The sequence below is a fragment of the Hipposideros armiger genome, unplaced genomic scaffold (assembly GCF_001890085.2).
Source record: "Hipposideros armiger isolate ML-2016 unplaced genomic scaffold, ASM189008v1 scaffold_792, whole genome shotgun sequence".
Taxonomy (NCBI): domain Eukaryota; kingdom Metazoa; phylum Chordata; class Mammalia; order Chiroptera; family Hipposideridae; genus Hipposideros; species Hipposideros armiger.
In genome coordinates, this window is record NW_017732142.1 from 516,462 (window position 1) to 540,548 (window position 24,087).

The 24,087-nt window shown below is 37.4% G+C and overlaps 1 protein-coding gene across 1 annotated transcript in view; it reads right to left on the bottom strand.

Annotated features, from left to right (window-relative positions):
• Nucleotides 1–5,334: 5,334 nt before the first annotated feature.
• TRHR (thyrotropin releasing hormone receptor) overlaps nucleotides 5,335–24,087 on the bottom strand; it is a 35,848-nt gene continuing 17,095 nt past the window's right edge. Inside the window, exon 3 of the mRNA XM_019628457.1 lies at nucleotides 5,335–5,929. Coding sequence (XP_019484002.1) covers nucleotides 5,522–5,929 — 408 coding nt within the window. The 3' untranslated portion in view covers nucleotides 5,335–5,521. The remainder of the gene's footprint in view (nucleotides 5,930–24,087) is intronic.

Sequence of the window (24,087 nt, forward strand, 5' to 3'; positions counted from 1 at the left end):
AGAAACCAAATAGAACTAGTTGCCTTATCATGCAGACAGATCTGCAGGCAAATTGGACATTATCAGAAGGTCTAAGCCAGTGTATTGCTTAGTTTGGGATTCATTGATTTATTCATTCGTTGAACGAATGCATTGGGATATCATCCAAGTTTGGATAATTTGTGGAATACAAAGATGAAATAGACTTACCCTCAAGGAGTTTTCCATGTAGTTTGTTTATATAATTATGTGATAATTAAGAGCCTTGAAGCCTCTACATGGGGAGCAGGACTTAGTGGTTTTCAGGGTGTGGCAAGACTGACTATAGACGTCAAAATCACCTATAGAGATTCTAATAAATGGGAAGGTCTGTGGCAGGGCCAAATATAGCACATTTTAAGAAAAGTTCCTAGTTGATTCTTATATATACCAAAGTGGGAGTAATTTATCATTCCTGGCGAGGAAGTAAACATCTGGCCTCCTTACGGGAGCATTTTGCTCCACTTTGGGAATACAGAGACTTTTTGTTGACTTCTGAACTTAGACCTTCAGGCAGGTGGAGTCTCATTCTACTGCTACGTTGGGTTTGTTTTTATTTTTTGAAAAGTTTCCATCTTTATCCATATCAGTCCATAACATTCTTGAGAAAGTTCATAATCTTTTTTGCACATCGGAGAACAGCCACATCTACAAAAATTGGTCTATTACTCTGTGAGGAACAAAATAGCCACTTAGGGCTGTTGCTTCAGGGCCCAAATAAGTGGCACAAGCTTTAGCCAACACCATCGTTTATCCCATCCTTTTAACTTTTATAGTTTTCAAAGTGCTTTCATTTCCATTCTTGCAGGAGAGAGGCTGTAATATGGACTTGACCTAGATGCTCCTCCATGAGGACACACAAGCCATCATTGTGAGGAGTTGCTGTTATTGGCCATAAAACTGTCTGTTTTCTTCCTGGATTCAGATTTGACAGTTCTGACAGTGTGCTGTCCCAGCTGTCCTATTTCACCCCGCCCCTTTTTTTCCCCAGATCTAATTTCTAAAACATAAATCAGTCAGCTCAGGTTGGATTGATTATGAATGTGCTTGGTTTATAAGAACGTTAATGGTCCTGACAACATTATACACATGCATTCACAGCCATTTTTTTCAAAAAAGATTATTTGAATATTAAAATCAGAACCTTCCAGATCTAGTTTTCATCAGCATGGTCCATTTGGTGCTAACCATCTCGGTAACAAAACTGTTCCCCAGTGTGCAACTCTTGTAAGTGAGATTTTCTGCTGAGTGATTTGAGATTATACTTGTAGACCAAACATATAAACAAAAATGTTGTAGGGTCTTATCTGAACTTTTTATTCCTGCTGTGAAATCAATTAAGTTAATAATTAAGTTAATCAATATTTCTAATTATTCATAAAATAGAATCATAATATATCAATGATCTTTATATTAAAAGCTATCTTCAGACATTTCTAAATAGGCTTTTAATAATTGCTTCTTTAAAACATTTATGACTTTTCTATTTCATATTCTAAATATTGCCAATATTATCTTGAAATGCTATCATACTGGTCTTGTTTTGTTTTTTTCAAGGACTGTGAGAGCCTTAAGATTAGGAAGAGCCTTTTGTTTTCTGCAGTGTTTTTTCACATATTGACTGTTCTTTTTTTGGTTTCTCACTGAAACCTCTGAAATGCCAAGCCTTTTTTATTTGTTCTGTGAGGAAAAAGCCATATTGAGCAGCTCCATTCTACACATGACTTTTACCATAAAAACGGGAATGTCAGCTAAATAGAAACTTTAGAAGCATCAGTTTTTCCATAACTTAAACATGATTTTATGAAAACATGAAAATGTTCAGAATAAAAAAAATGTTTCCTTATAAATAAATATAGTTTGAAGAAATATTTACACTTTGACTTAAGATATTTAATGTTCAGGTTTAGTCTTAAATGAAGTCAGATGAAACTGCCTGCTCTGAGGAAAACGATGTTTATGCAGGGATAAAAGTTTAATAGGGAAGGAGGAGAAAGAAAAATATGTTTATCACTACAGAGCTTCGTGAGACTTCTTCATGTGTATTACTCAGAAAACATATTTGCTCAGCCAAATCTTGTGTTTGATGGATATTTACTGTAGACAACCGAGCTCCTAAACAGAAAATAAATTGCTAGATGTTTCCATCCTCTGCTTCTTCCAAGGGGAACAAGTGATTCCAAACATTTGGAAAAATTTCTTTGAACCTGAGACTGACTAGTTGTTTCTGAATACTCTCTCATCTAGTGTTCTTACTCCATTCTTACTCTATTCCTTAATGTTGAATATAGTATTTATAGAATTCAGAGTCTTGGGTAAACTATTTAAAACCTTCTTTTCCTCCAAAAAGTTAATATTTTCTCTTCTGTCATGTTTACAGATTTCACATAGTTTAGAATGATACAACTCTTACTCTTCAAGAGCAGTTAAAAACCATGTGGTCCCAGCTTCAAGAGATATTGTCATTATTCCAAGGCATTCTTCTGAAAATGAAACAGTTAAAGTATCCATTTAAGATTTAGCTACACTAAACTAAGTTTTATGGCGATAGTTTTCCTTTGATTTTACTTGTGGGTTAGCTCAAACCACCCATTTGTTTTGAAATATTATCAAAGTGTAGTGTTCTGTGCATTTAGCCTGTTTAAGAATGAATGTAATTTGGACTTTTCCCGTTTCTCTTCAGCACTTAGAATATTTGTGTCGAGTGAAGCTCTAGAAATACGCTCAAAATGCTGATAGTGAAGTCCTAATAGAGAATTTATATTTGCTTGTTTTATTAGTGATCTGTGACCTTTACCTAATTACCTCAGGTGCAAGATCTAATCAAAGATATCCTGCAATTAATGAAATTGGAAGTAATAAAACAATGCAAGGAATTTTATTGAGAGGCCCTTAATAATATTACTTCCTTCCATCAGCAATTTTTAATCTAGTTCTTTATTTTTAATTGGATGGTATACGAAGTTTTGATTCTTTATGGAAATACTTTATGATTTAGTACAGTGTGAGAAAGAATACTTTAAAAAGTTATATCTCTTCTGTGTAAACCCGAATATCTATTCAGGATTGCATGGGAACATTTAATTTTGTAATGGTATTTGCTTTAGAGTTGAAACACTATGAACTATGTTCTTTTGAATTTCCCATGTGGCCTAAAACTAACAGATTATTAGCAAATAACTTTTTAAAATTAAAATGGAAAAACTGCGCTCATATATTAAATTTCCAAAGGTGGAAAGGGTGTACTGTGTTCTGTGTGTAACTTGTAAGACTAATTGTAATTTTTTTCACATGTGATATTACCAACCTGCAATATATATATATTAAAATTCTTGTGGCCTGAATACTATATATTAGTATATAGTATATAAAATGTATATATAATTTAGGCCATCAGGCCACAAGAATTTTAATCAGCATGCTGATTAAAAAAGGAAATTCTCTCCCCAGTATCTATACAATTTAGGGAAGCTGCATTGATCGCTGATACCTGGTCTTATCATCAGAGACATGGCAGGTGTGGAGACTATGATGAAGATAATGTAGACTAAGTACCGACCAGCAGCATGCCTTAGACATAGTTAGATGCTCAATGATATCGGTTCTTTTCCCTAATGAAGAAAATCTAATATATCCTAATACCTTTTGTTAAGCAATTTATTTACATGTGTATATGTGTTTGTATGCACCTATACATATGCTTTGTGGTTTAGGGTTGGGTGATTCTGAGGCTCCATCTATTTATTTCCAAGATTAATATTTAATCCAGGATAAAAGTCAGTTAGTGTCATGCAATTAGACTTGTAGGGTATTTCCTATACATATTTGCTTGCATTGGTTTACTGGTTCAATGACAAGTTAAGAATATCTTCTTGTAGTAGATGAGGCCAGTTTTCACAAAAGCATATCTGGAATGAGGTTTTGTGTGGCAGAGTCTCCATGAAGCAGCATTTTGAAACTGAAGTTTCCAAAATAGAATGCTCTGTTCTTCATTAAGAAGGTAGTGAGGGGTAATTATCATTCATGATTAGGATCTAGAAAAAATGCACAGAAAGAGATACAGGCTGGAGAGGGAAAATTCCAGCCTTTGGGACACTTAAAGGTACCCAGTACATTTTGACCCAACCATTAAAAATCAGCTATTACTGAATCATCACCAAGATCAATTTATACACTTGGGAATGCTGATTGACCAAAGCGATGTGAAAGAGATTAAAGTAAGACCAGGCAGTGTGCCTGGGTAAATTCACATTCCCATCTCTCTAATAATCACTGGAATAGAATAGCAGGTCTAAGTCATAACTATAAAGAGATATTGATTATGAATAAAATCAGTTCTAGCTCTATTGAAAAGAAAGCGAACAGAATTTTGCATTGCTTTGATTTAGACTCTGTGAAAAAAACATCACTATCATTTGGAAAAAAAAAAAAGGAACCTACAAATAACAAGCAGGCAGGAAGGAAAGACAATTGCAGACAAGTTAAAATCTGTAGACTACATACAATGCTCATTGGGGAGTCTTTATCCGAAAGTGTAATAGTTGTAACAATTAAGCTTACGGAAATGTTCCCAATTTTTAAGCTAGAGTCAGTTAGAAGGATTCATTCACTTGACATGGCTCAATGGTTTATATACAAGGATGCTTGCTCAAAAAGGATTTTCTTCCTTAAAAGTTTCAGAGAAAAAAAATAAAACCTTATTTTAACTCCTTGGACTTGACTTGGATATACTTTTCAATATTAATTATGTGTTAGTTTATGTCTTCACAGTTATGTAATTTGAATATTCCTCATGTCTCATCCATCATTTAGGAGGCTCGAAGAGTTGAGGAGAGGTGGATTTGTCTAAAAATTAAACCTAAATTTCCTCATAATTTGTCATTTTGGCTATTTTGAGGTTTATTTTATATTAAAGTTGAATGATTACCATCTATTGTGTAAGATATAAAAATCATCTCAGAATTGTATAAGCATTATGACCTGTGTTTTTGTTTTACTACAGTGAACATATTTGTCCAAACTCTCATTTTTACTCAATAAATAAAATTATTTTTTTCTGTTTTTCTCTGTAGTCTCAGAGAGTCATGAAACAGCACTGTACTTTGTTGAAATGCTAAGTACAAACATTTGCATTACCAAATGTATAATAATTTGGGGACAGTTAAGAAATCACATTTGACAGTGTTATTGTGACTAATGTAGATTGATGTCTAGATTTTATCTAAACATCATAGGCCCCCAAAATAAAGTGAATTTCTCAAATTAAATGGGAAGGGCTATACTTTCAATTTCCACCTTTTGGCTGTGTTCCAGGTCTGCTTCACTTTTTTGTGATATCAGAATTAAAATACAGTCATTCTCATGGCTTAAAGTATTTTGGGTTAGGACTTGTTGGAGCACTGGCAAAGATTTTATCTGCTCTTTCTTCACTGTGATTATTGGCCTTTTCCTCTCTGGGGCTGCATGGATTTACTTTGTGGTCCATTTTCTTCTAATTCATGAATCAACTTTGGCTAAAGGTTATTTCAGAAGCCAGGCAGGTGTCATCAAAAGACACTTTCGTAGCAGACAAATAATTGTCAGTAGCAGTGATATCATCAAGCTCTGTGCTGAAATGATCTGACTCCTTAATGACACTGTAATTTAGAGCCACACTGTAGTTAGCGGGTTTCTCCGTTGGCTTCTGCTTACAGTTGCAGAGTTTTCTGAAGGCTGCTCGGAATTTCTGGGACATGAGATTGTAAATCACTGGGTTGATGGCGCTGTTGAGATAAATGCAAATTCTGCAAAAGAGTAAGAACCAATTTTCTTGGAAAGGGCTGGAGAGAAATGAGTTGACAACCACAAGAGTCCGGTAAGGCATCCATAAAAGGGCAAACAGAATTACAACCACTGCCAGCATCTTGGTGACCTATGGAGAGAGAAATAGAGACAAATGCCGTGCAAACACAAAGGAGAACAAAGCAAAGCAGGAAAATGAAATCAACCCCCATATCCCCCCTCCCCAATATTTATTTCCCAAGATGTAGTCTGAGAAAAAGATTTGAGTATAGGCAGTTTATTTGGGAGATGGTCCCACGAAGCTGTATAGAGGTATAGAGGAGAGGGAGATTGAGTAGGAAAAGCCAAAATAGGGTGTTGAGACTGCTCCCATGGTAGGCAACTGCCCACATCAAGTAGGGCACTGCAGGGTTATCTATCCAGAGGAAGAGAGGTTGGGGCATTTATCCACTGGCTACTATCTCCTCTTTGTAGAGGGGTGCCCTGGGGGACTTTAACAGCACTGCACTTCTAGGATTCTCCAGCCTGGAAACTCCTGGGGGCTTTAGAGAGAACCTTGAGGCAGAGAAGAGGATAGATAAGCAGGGGACAGTGGATACCTGAAGTGGGATGTCCTCTGCATGCAAAACCATCATTGTAGCTATGGCTGAAATCAGAGTCCGCCTAAGAGGATGTGACACAAGGCACTAAAAGTGTCTGTGACAAGTATTAGGAGACCTAGGGTTTAATCCCATCTTTATTTACCTATATGTGGTCCTGAGAAATGATCATAACCTTTCTTACAGGTTGCCTGTACCACCAAGCCAGTATTACTCCCCTATATCAAATGAGGTAACACAGTAGTTTGAAAAGGATGCAGTGTCTTAAGCAAAAAAGCCAATAATGATTGACTGTCTATGTTCCAGACACTATACGATATTCTTTACATATGCTACCACATTTAAAAAGCTTAGAATCCTCCAAGATAGGCATCACATCCTTCATTTTTCAAGTTAGAAAATGGAGGTACCCATGCTGGTAAGTACTTTGGCGGGAGTTGTAGAGTCTTAGCGCCGGGATTGGAATCCAAGTCTGGGGATCCAAGCTTCTGCCTTCCCACTGCACAACTTTCCTTCAGGGTGAAGGGAGGCGGATGTCAGAGAAAACAAACTCTGGGATTTACTGTAGTCCTAACTACAAGCAGCGCACAGGAGCTAGGACAATAGGCAGGATGAGGTTTAATATCCAAGAATGCCCAGGGACAAGACCACCATCAAAATAAATAAGTGAGCAGGTTCTTCTCTCACCTCTGCACTCAGGGAAAGGCTGGGGATGGGCCTGAGCTCAGAGTTAAATCACCTGGCTTTGCCTTTATAAGTGTTTTTCTAAGACCTTAATAAAAGTCATTCACCTGTACTTCCATTTCTACATCTGGAAATATATCTGGTCATATTGCTTCATTTACTTACAGGAACATTGAGGAAATAAAATAATGGGAGAAGGGCTTTGAAACTTTAAAACACAATGAGCATATTACCCGTTGACTGATGACAATATAAAGAGACTATAGTATTTCAATTATAGGAAGGGTGTATTAAAACTGTAGCAGTGATTATCTTTGGGTGGGAGAGATAATAACTAATTCCTTTTCTTCAAGAGCAACACTTGACACATTTACCACTGACATCAAAGGCTTAATTCTGAGCTTTGGAAGGAGCTATAGTAATTATTATCTTTATCGTCATCATCATCTCTCACACCCCTGCCTTTGTCCTCTGCCTAGTACTCCAGCTTCCCTGACATCAGATCACTGTTTCATACTTGCCAGTATCTTCCCTCTCCTTGCCAAGGACTGAGCATCCCGCTTTGGAATTCCTGGCTTGATTTACAGTTAGGCTGCTTCCATCACATTTGAGTCCCTCATGATGCCCCGTCACAAAGATATGTAAACATTATCTTACTTAATACTTATAATAACTCTACATGTAAGCTACTATTAGCTCTATTCTGCATATGAAGAGATCGGGGTTTAGAGAGTGTATGTGATTTGTCTAAAGACACATGCATATAGGTGTCGGAGGAGTAATCCAACCTAAGCCTACTTAAGTCACAGCCTGTCCCCTTTCCTTTATACTTTGCTCTCTAGGAAAGTCGTTTGCATTTCAGTGATGAGGTTTCTACTGTGTCATCCCCACCATAGTTGCCAAAACATTTAACTTCTTCTAAGTATAAATCCAAAACACTTATTGTTGCTAAATTTCTAAACTTCAAGGTTGAATTTCTTCTAGCTTTATATTTTTTTCTACAGTTGTCAGGTGAAACATAGAATCCACAGTTAATATCTACCCATCTTTCAGTAAATGTCAGTGAGGGAGCAATTTTCATTGTCTCAAAGAAAAACAACCTCTTTGGAGGTTAGTTTCTCTGCTATGTGCTTTCACAGCTTCCCCCCTCCAAAACAAAACAAAACAACAAAAAACAACCTATTTCGAGGTTAGCTTCTCTGCTTTGAGCGTCCACTGCTCCCTGCACCTCCCTATGTATATTCTCGAACTTTACTGCAATGAGCTATGTTTGTCCATCGCTCCAATATACAGTGAGCTTCTTCAGGACATGGGTAAGTTTATTCATTTCTCTGTCCTCAGGGATTCAGTACAGGAGGTGAAATAAAATACCCCTCAGTAAATGTTAAATAAATTCAAGCATGGAAAGAATTATTTCAAACTATTTAACCATGATCTTTCTCTGGGTTTCAGTACTCCAACATATTATCAGAAGATTTTTGCAAATAATTTTATTTTTTACTATTAAAAATACCTTATAAATGGAGACTGGTTAATTTGCAAAATGAGTTCTTAATACATTTCAGCTTTTTATTTGAAATATATTTTTAAAAATTTAAGGAGGTGTGAAATGAAACAAATATATGATTTTCTAAGATAGACCCATAGAAAAATATGTCTCTGGTGGAATGATACAGAATACATTTAATCCCACTCATAATTATTTTTAGTTGATTTCAAATATCTTTGATTGAACTTAATCCATTTCTAAAATGTTCACAAGTTTTTCGAGTAGCCAGAGCTTGGGTTTTAACAGCTCTTACTCAATATGGGAGCAAACACACAGAAAGGAAATGTCCTGAAGATTGTCTTTCATACCCAATTAATTTCACGGCGGTTGCTAAAGTTTCATTTTTGTTGTTATCCTTATCTGAAATAAAGTGACAAAAATGCAAATTTGAAAATATCTTTCGGCCATCGTTTTTAAGCATTTCCATTTTTGCCAGAGTAATGCATGGGATATGGGATGATATGAAAAACTGGCTTCTTTACAGCAGCCTCTGCCCCCAGGACATAAGCGTCCTTGAGAAACAGCATGACACAGTCATCAAGGGGAAATGATCTTACAATATATTTTTGATTGGGAAGGGATTTCCCAATCCTATTCATTGTAGGAGGTCCATTTGCATCACTACTGTGTGTCTGTCAGTGTCCTGATCCTTGAGGATCTGATGGTGATCCAGAGAGCCATTGCCAATGGTTTCATGTAATTACGATCTGATGGGTAGTTATAATACAATGAGATAAACTCTAAGACAGAGGAAATTTTGGGTTCTATGAGAGCACCTGATCTGGACTTGGAGTTGGGGGATGGATAATGAGAGCGTTCCAATTTCACTGACATCTAAGCCAAAATCTGAAGGTAAAGAGAGGCAGGAAGAGTGGTCCTGCAGAGATTTGGTGTGTGTGATGAGGAGGAGGCATGAGACAGCAGGGCACATCATGGGGACCAGAAATAATTTGGTATGCCAGTTCCAATTGCAGACCATGTAAAGAAGTGGAGCTACCGCTTTCTCTAGCAAGCTTGTGGAAACCATTACAAAAGCCATCATTTTTATATGATGAAGTGATGTCACACTCTAAGGCGTGCTTGGCCTCCCGTTGCTAGGACAGAAGGAGAGATGCAGCTGCCAAAGGCAATAGAGCTGCAAGGCAGAGTGTTTTCTGATAATTTCAGCTCCATGGAACCATTTTAGTCCACCAGGAAGTAGACAGCCATTTGTGTAGAGTATATTGAAGGCAAAGAAAGGAGGCTGTAAAAATCAGTTGATTAAAATATAGCGTTTAAAGAGAGAGATTGCCAGCAGAGATGGTTGAGAAGAGCAGAGTGGGAAAAGGAAGTTCGAAGAGCCAGTGAGCTTCTGTCCTTATGGTAGAGGATTATCTTTTCTTTGTTGTGTGTGAGGATCAGCTTGAAATTTTGAAGTCAAGCCCTATTATATGTGTTTTACTCTTCACTTAATTATGTGGAATATTGGTATGTAGTTCTCATAAGACTTTGGAGTCAGTCCTTTTCAACTCATCCTTTTGTCAACTTTATAAAACCTCTAGATAAAGACCCTATTTAGGGATTTCTTTTCTTCCTTTTTTTTTTTCTTAAATGTGAGCTGGATCAGTTTCTATCTGATTGTTAAAGTTGAAATTATGGTTCCTTGAGTGGGCGTAATCTCAGCTATGCATATGTGTGCTATATGTGAAAGACCAGAAGCTAACTAAGTTTTCCATTCTAGCCTGCTGAGCAACCTTGCTTTACTAACTACTATCACTGTTACTAGTATTATGCTTTTACTATAAGTTCTGACACTATTAACAAACATTTATATATTGCTTTTTAAAAAAAAGTGTTGCATTTATAGAAAAGATGATAGTTTTCACACAACCCACATCAAAGTCCCCCTACTATTAAAATCTTACATTACTATGGTGCATTTGTCACAATTAATGAACCAATACTAATAATTTTTATATGGAGTTAGCACCATACTTTATTCAGATTTCATTAGTTTTCCCCTAATGCCTTTTTCTGTTTCAGGATGCTATCCTGGATATCACATTATATTTAGTCATCACATCTTAGTTTCTTTGAGTTGTGAAAATTTCTATAACTTTTCTTATCTTTGATAGCCATAATAGCTTTGAGGAATATTGGTTTGGTATTTTATAGACTACCTCTCAATTTGATTATGGCTGATGTTTTTCTAATAGTTAGTATAAAGTTATGGATTTTTGGAGGAAAGCCACAGAGGTGGAGTGCAATTGAAAACAATATATATCAAGGGTGCATTCTGTCAACTTGATTTGTGACTAATGATGCTCACCTTATATATTGCTTTATTGACATACAGTTTATTTATAATTAAATTCACCTGCTTAAAATGTACAACTTAAGAGTTTTTAGTGTATTTGCAGAGTTGTACAACTCTCACCACAATCTAATTTTAGAACATTTTCTTCACCCTGAATATCAACTCCATATTCATTCACAGTTACTCTCCACCTCCCCTCTGTTTTCCCCAGCCCTAGGCAGCCACTAATATACTTTATTTCTCCATAGATTTGGCTGTTCTGAACATCTCATATGAATGGAGTCATGTAGTCTTTTGTGTATGACTGGCTTCAATCACTTAGCATAATGTTTTTAAAGTTCATCCATGCTGTTGGCATGTATCAGTACTTATTTCTTTTTATTGCTGAATGATATTCCATCCTATGTATATACCACATTTTATTTATCCATTCATTTGGGTGATTTCCACTTTTTACTTATAATGAATATTACTGCTATGAACATTTATGTACAAATTTTTATGTGGATGTTTTTATTTTTCTTTGGCATATACCTAGGAATATACCAAAGTGGAAGTGCTGGGCTGTATATTTTTAAGTTATAAAATAGTCAAGAATATTAAACTTTTAACCTTTGAAGTAATTCTGAGAGATAATTATTATTATAATACTTAGTAAAAAGTATAAATGATTTTGCAGATATAATAGGACTCAAGAAAGATACAGAGTAAAGACAAAACTAAAACAGTTGGGATACATTCTTAGGCTGCTCTTGAAAATTGGAGAAAAACTACAAAACAGGAAAAAATGAGTAAAGCAAAATGAGTATTTTTGGAGAAAATTATTGTTTATACTAATGAAAACTTTCATTTATCAGATAAGCCTATTTGGAGTAGGTTCAAGAGAAGATGAGAGAAGTGGGTAGTGATTATAAGCATTTCTTTTGAGAGTTTTGTTGGAAAAGGGAGTAGAGAAATAGAAGGGTCATCAAAGAAGAATTAAGTCAATATTTTTTTAAAAATAGAAGACATTGCAGCATCTTTGTTTGCTTAGGGAACAATCCCATAAAGAGGGGAAAATTTATGATCCAGGAGACAGAGGAAGGTGACAACTGGAGGAAATACGTTCTTGAAGAGGGAATAGAATCCAGTGCAAAAGTGGCAGGGTTGGCTTCTTCTCAAGCATGTACACAGAATTGCTTTTTTGACATCTGTCCCTTTTCTCTAAGAGATCAAGGTAATGCAGGAGAATATGCCACTTTTCTCGTCAATACCCTGAATCCTGAATGAAGTCCTGAGAGGAGTTAATTGTTTAATTTCTTGGAACTAACAAAGTACTTTCATTGTCATTAAGCCATTGGTGTTCATATCCCTGTAAAACCTATAGAACAGGTATTATTATTCCCATTTCATTGATGAGGACATGGGAACTTAGCTCAGAAAGGCAGAGCTATGAGGGCATATAGCTCACATATAAGTAGCAAAGTTAGGTATTGAACGCGAGGTATTTTGACTCTAGGTCTAGGTTTCTTCCTAGATCATTACAAAAATCAGCATATATAGTGAGCTGAAGACTTCCAGTTGTTATTAAAGATGTTTATGAAACATTTGGAAATGATAATATTGTTAGCAGGAAACATTGGTAGCCCTGGAATCATATGTGGTCTTTTGCCCCAAATTGGAGTACTACATTTAAAAAGTATTGATTAGGGAGAAGAAAGTTGTCATAACAAGAAAGATGGGAATCCTTCACATCAACCTATTTCCTAGGGGAAAAAAAATGAACAAGAAAATTAAAAAAGCAAAAGTAACAAAATGAAATAAATAAAATGGAAACTTCTACTTTTGGGGCCACAGTCTAATTAATAGTAAGCCGCTTAAGAGAATCTGGTTACATGGGGTCTGAGGACATTTTTATTAATTATCAGATATTAGTTTATTAGTCTGACTACAAGGTCATAGGGAGTTAATTGATACTAAGTTCTCTGGGAGATTTAGTTGAAATTCTTGTACTGATTCAGAAAAAAAAATCTGATTTTTTTTATTCTATGTATGATTCCGAAAAAATTTTGTGCACAATCATGTCTTGCTGGACATTCTTCCTTGGGAGATACAGGCTGTGGCATAGTCCTTCTATAAGTTAGTGAGTGGCAAAGTGCAGTGAGTATAAAAGGAAGAGCTGGAATTGACATCTAGTATCTTGGTCTCACAATCCATCTGTGACTCTGAGGAAACTGAAGGTCACATGGTCTTATGTCTGACCCTCATTTTCCAGAATCAGTAAATGTACAATCTCCTCTCAAAAATCTCTCCAGTTCTAACATTCTTGGAAAATCTAGCTTACATGTTACTAATGGTAACACGATATTCAGTCATGTTGATGATAATTTTCACACAGTTGGGTTTTGTTATATGGGGGTTATAAAACCAGGCAAAGGGAAGTAGTACCTTGAGTGTACTTATCCTTCAGGGTGCTGATAAACCATAGGAATAGTTTCAGTTCTAATCACAGTGATGGTCAGGAATTATCTTAATTGCTGCATTCACAGAGGTGATGCAGTTTCCTGAAGTGCTGAAGAAATTACTAGAATTCATTTTAATTTCCTGTAGCTAATTAAGAAAATGGTGTGTCTCTGGACTTGACCCTGGTTTCCTGACCTACTATTATTTTCTCTTTTAAAGTTCATTGTAACTGAAAGATTGTTGTAGAAATGGAATTATAGACAGGTATAGGGGTATCCCATTGAGAAGAAAGTAAATACTGAAATCCTTTCTAAGGAGAGCTGCCAATTTAAAGACAATCCATAGAACTTTTAAAAGAAATGGTCAGACAAAAGTTATTTAATAAAAGGTACCAGGACCCTTCAAAGCATTGACTGTCTTTTAGTCACAGAATATCTAAATTTCAGGGCAATCTTAAATAGTGAAGAAGTTTTCTTAGTACTAACCAAGTCAAAGCCATATAACAGGAATTAACAACCACATTCAGTAAACTTGTGTTTGAAGAATATTTACCACTTTCATAATCAATGATCTTTAAGAGCATCATAGGAGCTACATGTAATTTGTGAGTAGGCTCCTTATTAATTCTGGACCCCACATTATGTAATATCAAAACTTTATTTGTGGCTTCATGAACAAAGTCAATCAATAACAAATTCTTACTGAATCTCTACTGCACAGAAGATTGGGAGAAGTCCTTAGTACGTGTGCCTGCCATTTCATAAGTGCTCCATGCACAGCTGAATTATTATTGAGTAAATATTTAGTTTTCCACAAATGTTAAACTGTAATTGTGGTGGAATGTGTGGGTTTGGGGCTTTTTAAATTAGCAAAATGCTCTAGTTCTTGTACCCTGGCTGGAACGGTACAATTTTTCAGAAGTGTACTTTCCGGAAATGTTTTCTTGGTGACTGAATTACAAAACAGCTAGCTTTAGTATTCTGATGCCATTCTTTAAGGGTAACAGTGTGTTCTGCGTTTGGAGCCTGTCCATGTCCTGCGATGCTGCCTATTAACAAAATGTCCTGTTACTGGGGATATTTTGCTCTAGAGGGCCTTTAGCAAAGTGATCAATAACCCTTTGCATTTTGTTACATTAAATGAGCCAATGGAAGGATAAACTTGACTAGACAATTATATAAATCTGAATTGGGCCAAGGTTCTACGCTGACTGGGGCATCTGGGATTTTCCTCTTGTAGATCTTTCTGTTTTGTTTTGACTTAGTGTCCAGGCATCAATTTTTAAAAGACAGTTATAATCAACATGGGGTGCTTCATATCATTAAGTGAGATCATTGGTAGGGCTTAAAAATTGAATGATGAGGCTGGAAAAGGGCTTGGAATCAACTCAAATTAGAGTACAATAAAAGTGAATAAAATCTGAGTGGTGATTCATAGTCGGGGAGAGCTTGGCCTGTCACATCCTGTGTTGTGGATTAGATTTCTTGACAAGTCACCCAGAGACGCTAATGCATGGGTTCTTAACTCTACCTGTCAAGTTCAATATTTAAATGTTCCATTCAGAATAGCCATTCTGGCAAAAATTATGGAGGACTTTCTGGGCTCTGCTCTGATTAAAAATATCCATGAAACTATTAGCAAAGATTCACAGGAGAGAAACTTGGGCTGTCTTTGGTGGTATTTGAGGAAAGAGGAGTAGGGATTAAAAGAAAAAATGGTGATGTAAGATTTTTTAAGTGTAAATTTGTAAGTGTGGTGAGTCCAGTAAAATTGAAAAAAAATTCTCTACAATTTTAGGAGTACTGAGTCAGCAGAGCTTGACTGGTCAAGCAGAGCTGTTTCCCGAGTGAGACATTTGTGGGGACAGGAAACTGAACTCTATATCCTGGGGGGCTGCATGTGTCAGTAAGATCATGAGTTGGCACTGCTGTTGATAAGACACAAGACCATGGGTGACAGCCGGAGGTACAGGATGGCAGACTTCTGTGCAGAACACGACAGACCCTTCCTCTCAGATACCTCCAGTTCTCCAGTAAAATTACTAAGCATCGTCAAATACCAAGTGTGAAGGGAGCTTCTTGAGGAAAAAGAACAGAGCTTTGCACCCAAATCTGATGTGGGATGAGCCCTCAAAGCCTCTACTTTCTTTCAAGAGCCAAGTTAGAGAGAGGCACAGACACGAAGAGTGGAAAAGAGCGATAGAACATTGAGCTGTCCCGGTTAGTGGATCTAAGGTTCAGAATTATACCGAAACTTCTCTGGGGAAGAGAGACCTCGAATGCTTGTAAGCCTCACTGTCTGAGAATATCTGAGGCTCTATGTTCGATGGGGGCTGCACAGTATGTCTTAACATGTTTCAATCTAAAATGAGGAAAACGGGATGAAAATGGAAGGTATTTCAATCTAGCAAAATGAACTAGTGGATGAAAGGGAGGGAGGGCAATAAAATATATTAAAATACCTACTATGTGCCAGGCACTGTGCTTGGTATTTTTCTTTGCAACAGTCCTACCTAATCTTTATTATACAGAGAATAAAACTGATGCTGAAAAAAGCCATATGCTAATGAACCAAAGCCACATTTTAAGAACATGTGTACTTGACTCCAAAGTCTCCTTTTTCTTGTTACTATAACGCCTTGAATTTGGGGAAGAAAAATTTTTTTCTGAGGTTTGCAAACCAAAAACCAAACTTTGGGTTTAAAGGTTAGAATTGGAGAAGGCTGTACGCATGTGAGAGCAGTGAGAATGCACAACTAATTCACATTTCTACCCAGGGGTTGCTACCTCAGCAGCAAACAAAGATATTGCTATTCACACTGTGATACTAAGTCCTGAGGGAACATATTTTTTTCAGTGTTTCTGATTTCAAGGTTCTTCTGCTCAGAGTGGAAAACAGCTGCGTGCTAGGTAATATTTGCAACTAGACTCAAGGATTAGATGCAAAACTTTCCACAACACAAGCAACTATTGTAGTGTGGAGGTGTCTGTATTGATTACAGAGTCTGATCATTGTGCATGGTTGAAAGGCTGGCTTGCTTCCTGTTGCTTGGATGTTTTCTTGTTCACAGGAGGTAGATATTTGGAAACATGCTGTGGAGGGAAAGACTCAGCTGGCAACACTGGGATTCAAAATTATAACATCTCAATTTAGAAAATAAAATGTCATTCTGAATTTTTTCATGAGCCATGCTGAAACAATGTTATATAGTTCATCGGCTGTGGTTTGCATATGCTATTTAGCCTTTTCTAAATGTTCTCTCTTCCAAGTAAATATTGGCGAATCGCTAAGCATGTGGAAAAGCCAGCCCTAATATGCCTGCTTTGGTTTTCTTACCTTTGATCTCTAGGGTCTGTCTACTTCTCCCATTCATTGTTCTCATTGGAACCAGGCCTTAGAAATTCTGAATGAGGCATCTTGGCTGGCTGTGAGCTGGGAACCCAGTTACTAGCTGTAATATTTCTGCGAAGAGATTGGTCTTTTCTCTGAGAGACATTTCCAATCCCATCTCTCCCCTGTGCTTCTCAGGCCACATAGCCTGGCAAAGGTGACACGGAAGACTGTGATACAGAGAAGTGATCCCTCAGCTGCTCATGCAGCAGGGGATGGAAAACCAATACAAATATTTTAAAATGTAAAATGTGACTGATGGAGGGGAAGGGAGGGATTCTCTAAATAGAAGTAAAGCTCTCAGGGCTGCCACATTTTTAGTGGACATTTAATCGTCTTGCTTCTAAAAGTCTTGGACAAAGTTTCTTATCATGGGGCTGAGGGCACCTGGGAGGCAGCCAACTCCTTCTTTACCGGGGAGGCCACCTGTGTCACGCTTGGGCCCATGGGAAGTTACAGAGCTAGTTTTTTAGCTGTCCTGGAAGAACTCAGAGGGACAGCCAAAATGGTGGCGGTATGTTTCTCTCCTTCAGCAACCCATCAAGGCAGCACTTTCCACTGATTTTTAGCTTTCCAATGTGCTAAACATGGGACTCAAATTCAGAAGATTTGGTTTGAAATTTCAGCTTTACCGCTCATTACCACTCAAAGCCTTCTGAACCTTGGTGTCTGCAGTTAATATATAAAAACATATGCTTGAGGATTAATTGCAAGAAGGGACATGAAAACACATTGTAACATATACTATACCTTTTTAATATAAAGGCCTGTTATATTTCTGAACCTGTCTTGAAATCTGGATCCTTGGTAAAGGGTGCTAGCTTTACCACTCTGTGTTAACCTCACAGATTAAATGAAGCTTCTTTGCATTTATCTGTGGTTTATCTGTTTGACTAGAAACCAACCTGAGTCTACAAGGTGTGTGACGCAAACCGGAGCATGCTGGCACTGTGCTGTGAGGACTAAGCTTTCACCACAGATTGTTAAGTCATCATGGTCTCTTTCTGATAATATTTTCTAGGTGGCTTTGCAGTATTAGTATAGTGGTTAAGGGGACAGGCTGTGGACATAGCTGCATTCTAATTCTAGCTCTGCCTCTTACTAGCTATGTGCCAATGGGCAAGACATCCCAGCCTTCTAAGCCTCAGCATGTTCATCTGAAATGGGAGTAAGTATAAAGAATACACGAGGTAATTTGTGTCAAGCACTAGCATACCGTATGGTCTTCAATAAACAGTAGCTAATTTTGCATTTAGAGTGTGAGATTTCTCATCTTTGGAAAACTAATGGAGAAGAAGCTTTTGATGATAAACATGATGATGATAATAATACTTTATTGGACACTTAATATATCTTAAACATAGCACCAGAGACTTCACTGAATTACTTTATCTTTACAGTAATTATGAAGTAGGTATTTTTTTCATTTCATAGACAAAGAGAAAGAGAGACCCAGAGATGTTAATATTTCTAGAGAGAGTGGTGAGTCCTAGCCCTTCCCTGAGTTTCTTTTTTCATATCTCTCTGTTTATTTCATCTGCACTAATAGTCACATTCTGAAAGGATCCTGTTGCTTCATTTGTTAACCTGCATATTGTCTCTCTTTCCTTCCTAGAATGATGGCTTTTTGAGAGTCCCTGCCCTACCTTACCTGCAAGGAGCAAATAAAGATCTGGCGCTTGGTAGGTGCAATACATATTCAGGAAAGGAGGGAAGGGAGGGAGAATTCACTAACACTATTGTTTGGTATTTCCAGTCAGAATACAAATGTCATTATTATTTTGGGTCTGACTTCTTTTCTGATATGTAAGATCTTGATGGCAGAAATAATGTGTATAGCATATTTTTATCACCACCACTGAAACCAGGTTTGGCATTCAAAAATGCTTAAAGTTAAAAATTAAAATCAATGTGTGAAGATTCAGTCTCAAAAAGGGGCATGATAGATCAGACTGGAATTATGGTGAAGAAAATTTTCTGGGGAACTTTACTCTGTTATTATTCTGTTGTCTGTTATTCTGTAGAAATAAAGAACTGTCATATATATTGTCATGAAGAACCCAGGAAATGTAAAGAGCTAAGGATATGCTAACTCAATATGATTTAAGCTGAGTTCATTTTCCAATACTGGTTGTTGATTGATACTATGTTAATATATACCAAAGTAAGGTGGGGTTTGCCTTCACAACATATATATCTCACTTTGATAGACATTCTTCTTCTGTCTAATGTTTTTCCTTTCGTATTTAAGTACCTGTGGCTTCTCTGTCGCTCATAAAACTGTAGAAAACTTTATCTCTAGATGTCACTCTGCATCTTCAATTTGTGTTTTTAGAGCCCATTGAAATCAAGGATTCTCCTATCTAATGGGCAAAGCATTTTCTCCAGGGGATGCAAAGTCAAAATGAAGTCAGGGGATGCACTAGCTGCTAATTTAGCCTGCCTATGATAAGTGTGAACTTTCCTGTTTTTAGTCATTTTGTGGAATCCAAACTTATTTATTTCATATGTATTCATCATTTACTTCTTGAACACCTGTCAGGCACCAGTGCTTCTACTAAGTATATATTCTTTTCACAAATAAACTTTTAAATAGGAATATTTCAGCAGCCTTTTATGGTAAAAGGCCAGGTAATAAATAGTTTAGCCTTTGTGGAGACGTACCGTCTTTGTCACAATACTCAACCCTGCCATTGTCATAAACAACACAGAAATGAGTGGACCTGGCTGTGTTCCATTAAATCTTCATTTAGAAAAACAGGCAGTGGAGCTCGATTTGGCCCACGACCATAGTTTGCCAACCAATGGAAGAGGCGAACACTTCTAATGAAACTGACAAATGACATATAACCAATTTCAGACCACTATTGTGATTTATGGTTAGTTTTTTCAAGTTCTTCATTTCATGATCAACAGATCCTATAAGAAATATGGACCAAATAACGCTGGCTCTCAGCGTTCGGGCCAAAGTTTTGATTTACAATTTGATTTCTCTTATGACAGAATCATGGTTAGCATTACCGCTCTAAAAAGTGTCACCCAGAAAATATAATGGCAACACTGTACATTTAGTAATCCTGGGAGCTACTTCCCCAGAAGATGTGCACTCTTAATGGAAGATGGAGTCAGGAGTGATGTAGAAACAAGTACAGGAGGCGGTAGGAGAAGGTGCACTGGTGTATTGATGGTAGTTAGCTCTCCTGGCTCAGAGCAAGGCAAGCTCTTGGGTTTTATATCAGACTTTCCTAAATTATCCATGCCAAACGCTCCTCTCTGACAGCAGTGGCTCTGTGATGGGACCCTGGCTCTACTACTTACCGGCTGTGAGACTTTGGGCGCATTACTGTTTCTGAATCTCAGTTTTCTCTTCAGTACAAATGGGGCAAGAAATCTTACCTATGTCCCAGGGTTGTTACAGATAAATGAGATGGTGTATATACCATGTTCTTATGCTAGTACTTGGAACATAGTAAATGCTAGAAAAGCAAGAGCTATTTTTGAAACAAATAGTAGAAAACACTTATTCCTTACCTTGCCTCAAACCCTGTTCTTAATGCTTCATTTGCATATTAGCTTATTTAACCTCAACAACGGCAGTGAAGGGAAGGTATTATCATTACTTTCCTCCATTCTACAGCTGCAGAAACCCATATCCCACTTATGAACTGTCTGGAGCCAGTCTGTGCTTTAACCTCTCTACCTCCCATGAAAAATATGAAAGTCTCTGGTCTGTCCCTAAAAGGGCATTATTTTTTATTCCCCAAGTGAGAATAGATAGAGGTGGTGGTACTTCTCTTACAAAAATGAAGGGAGCTAATGTTGTATTTGGGTAAAGGAACATTCATCACAAACCTCTCTCAATCTCTGACCTACTTAGAGGTCCTATTCCCGCCATTGGGAAATGCTTTTCTTCTGAATTAGAACATAGGATGCATTTTCTTTTAGAATAATTGTTATAAAAGTCTATAAAATATAATTGAACAGTATCAGGAAAGCGATATATGCTTTATGTGCATAAAAGTCAAAGGACTTATGTAGGCCAGCTTGGTGGTTTAATATTTCATTAATGAGAAAAAGTCTGCTGTTTCCGGCATTGATTTAATAAATGACATTTGCTAGTGCCTTGCATTTAGAATCAAAATAACACCGCACCCCGAAAATGAGCTCTTTATTTTATATCCCTAACTACCCTATTTAAAATTGCACCCCTTGTATTTCAGCATTTCATGTCCTCCTTACTTGCTTAATTTTTCTCCACAATCTGATATGTCGCAATCTGATACACTATGCATATTTGTTCATATACTGTGTGTATTTATTCCCTGATTTGCCTCCTCCTCCTTAGAATGTAAGCTCCACGGATAGAGATTTTTGTCTTATTCGTTCATTACTATGTTCCCAGGGTCTATCAGAACATTCAATCAGGTGTTCAACATATTTTGTGGAATGAATGATTCCATTTCATTGTCACATATAGAAGAAGTTCCCTTTTTCTCAGGCAGATATAGCCCACACTGTGCCTCATCTCTGAGATACTACTAGTACCGTTGTGCAGTGTGTGAGGAAGGAGAGTGGAGCATGGCAAACAGAGACTTTGGATTCGATGCTAGGATTTGATTCTTTGCTCTTCCATTTTTTGATTGTGTGACCTTGAGCTTAATGGGGTTGAATCTCAGACTCTTCACCTTTAAAATAGAGATGGTATACTATGCCTATGCCATCAGTGCAAATAAGATGATGCAAGAAAATCCCTGAGCCCCATGCCCTGCACATAATAAGAGCTCATAATTATTACCTATCTGAAAGGTTATTAAACCAGGGACACCTACACAAGTGGGACAGACTGGTTTTTAGGTTACAATGGTGGGATGGAGAGTAGATTAATACCCTGATGGATGATATTAACTGAAGCATCTAAGCTGGAGCACTTAAACAGTGACTCTTGAAACGGGAAAGGGAGGCTTTGAGGAGGGTCAGAAGAATCTCTTGGAATTTTCAAAACTCTCCATGCTCCTGGAGAGATGAAAATATTTCCTCCCCTTCAGAATTTGTGTTGGGAAATGCTTCTGCTACTGAAGGGGAAAATGTCCTGCTCCTCTGGGTTTTGGGAGTGAAATAAAAGTTGATAAATCTACACTACATTACTAAGATGTCTTATGTTCAAATCTTTATGATGACTGCAAACATGGTACATAGCTCAAGGATTGGCTAGTTACTATACAAGGAAATCGCGACTCACTACAGAGGGTTTTGTGCTGAGCGTTTCTTGTAGCACTGCTATAACAGTTTACCAAGATGTTTTACTACTGAATGCAGACATTTCTATTTCCCTTTGGGGAAAAATGGCTTTGTGAATTTTATCTTCGCTAATCATCATACAACAAGTTGTCTTTATGATAAATTAGTGGTGTTTTTGGAAGAATACTTTGTAGTCTAAATAACTTGACTCTATTCCTAATATTGAGATAATATTGTGTCAGTTTAGGTAAGGCAGAAAGGTGACCTTACCAAATAAATGGAATTCTAATTTTAATAGCTTTACTCTGTAACTCCTTTAAAAGAGAGCAGCATTGTCTCAAAGTGGGCTTACACTTAGGGATCAGTTTGCAAAAATTAATGTACCTTCCATGTTACCAAGAGCTTCTTAATGACCATTAAAAATTATTTGAGAAGATAATTCATATTGCCACAGCCCAGAAGTTTCTGTCTTTTGACTAACTGAGTGTAATAAGAACATGAGTTTTCTTTCAGTGCTATTGTCTTCATGATTAAAACAAAAAAAATTCAAGACTGCTTTTTCTACTGATGGTGTATGCGTGAATAATTGTTTTTTTAAAAACATGTATAGGACGCGGACAATAAGCCTGATGTGATTTAGTAACCTCTCTTGACTCATTTTTCTGTTGGGGAGGAGCCAGCAACACAACAGGTTATTCATTAGCTTAAAAGCCGTGGTCGGTAACAGCAGTTTTCCACGTATCTGAACGGTGGGTCTGCACTGGGTTTTGAGTGACTGGCACAGACCCCTCAAGTTGGGAGTGCTCCCCTAAGGAATAAGCAGACATCCTGCCTGATGGCTGCAGCGTGAAGACGGGCGCACTGATCAAGGAAACGTTATTCTGTGGAGCCTCTCTGGCTCTTACCTCTCGTGTCTCAAGGGTCTTGGTGAGGTACACACACTCAGTATGCCTGCGTACGAACGAGAAGAGTCAAGCACCCTTGATCGTGGAGATCCTTGTTAATTCTTTGTGCCTCCTCGTGCCATCTCTCTTTGAGATACAGTCAGTCTCAAAGTAAAGTCAAGAACTGTGTGCAAAATGGGGTGTGTTGCTTTTGTCACAAGGCTAATTGCTTTGAAGTGTGTTTCCAGAACCCTTCAAAGATAAATGGGAAAGAGCCGAGGTGTTTGAGGGAAGGAAAAACAGAGTGTGAATACCAGACATGTCTGCTGGAGACGCTGATAAAGGAGAAGGCTGGCTGACGATGGTGAGGACAGAGTTATTGCTCATGAGGTGTTCCTGTTCACAGCAATTTTGAATAAGGAGTTTATTGGGGAACCTGGCTTCTATTTATCTGGAGGCAAGGCTTCAGATGGAACTTTTTGGTAAATGTAGAAATCCGTGACCTATGGTAATGCATCAGCTCCCATTCAGTCTGGCCTTTCACATGAAATCGTTGCCTCAGTAAAGGGAGTTGAAGGGCTAAATGGGAAACTGTAGTGGTTATGGGTGTCACTTGCTACAACAGAAAAGGAAACAAACTTGAGGACAATGAAACGGCTCATCTAAATGGGACACCGTGTGTAAGGACCTTCAAGATCAGGGTCTCTGACTGTCAAAAAATAAAGAGAGGCATTTCCCTAATTTTCTTGAGGTGTTTATTGGGAATGAATCCCTAACAGGCCTACTGCACAGTGTTTAGATGTCACCAAGAAATTCATATCACCTGAATTTACTACCACTACCACCAGTTCATTTTTTTACAAACGTGAATGGGACTTAATTCTGTTATCCTTCTACTTGTCATCTACCTATCCCATTCCCTACCATGAACTGCCATGCCTCTATTCATGTCCCCTCCCTCTGCCGTTGCCTCTTCATTCTCCAGGGTAATCACTTTGCCTATATGCTTTATGGTATTTTTTCTTGCCTCCTCAGGAACTGTGCCATATCACAATTGAGTCTTGCTTGTGTATCTACAAATAATTCTTTGGACTCTACTAACTTGTTTCCATTGGAATTTAAACAGGCTGAGGTTTCTTCTGTCTTAAAAAGTAAAACAAAATAAAAATACTCTGACTTATTTCTCTCTGCCATTCTCTCTCTCTC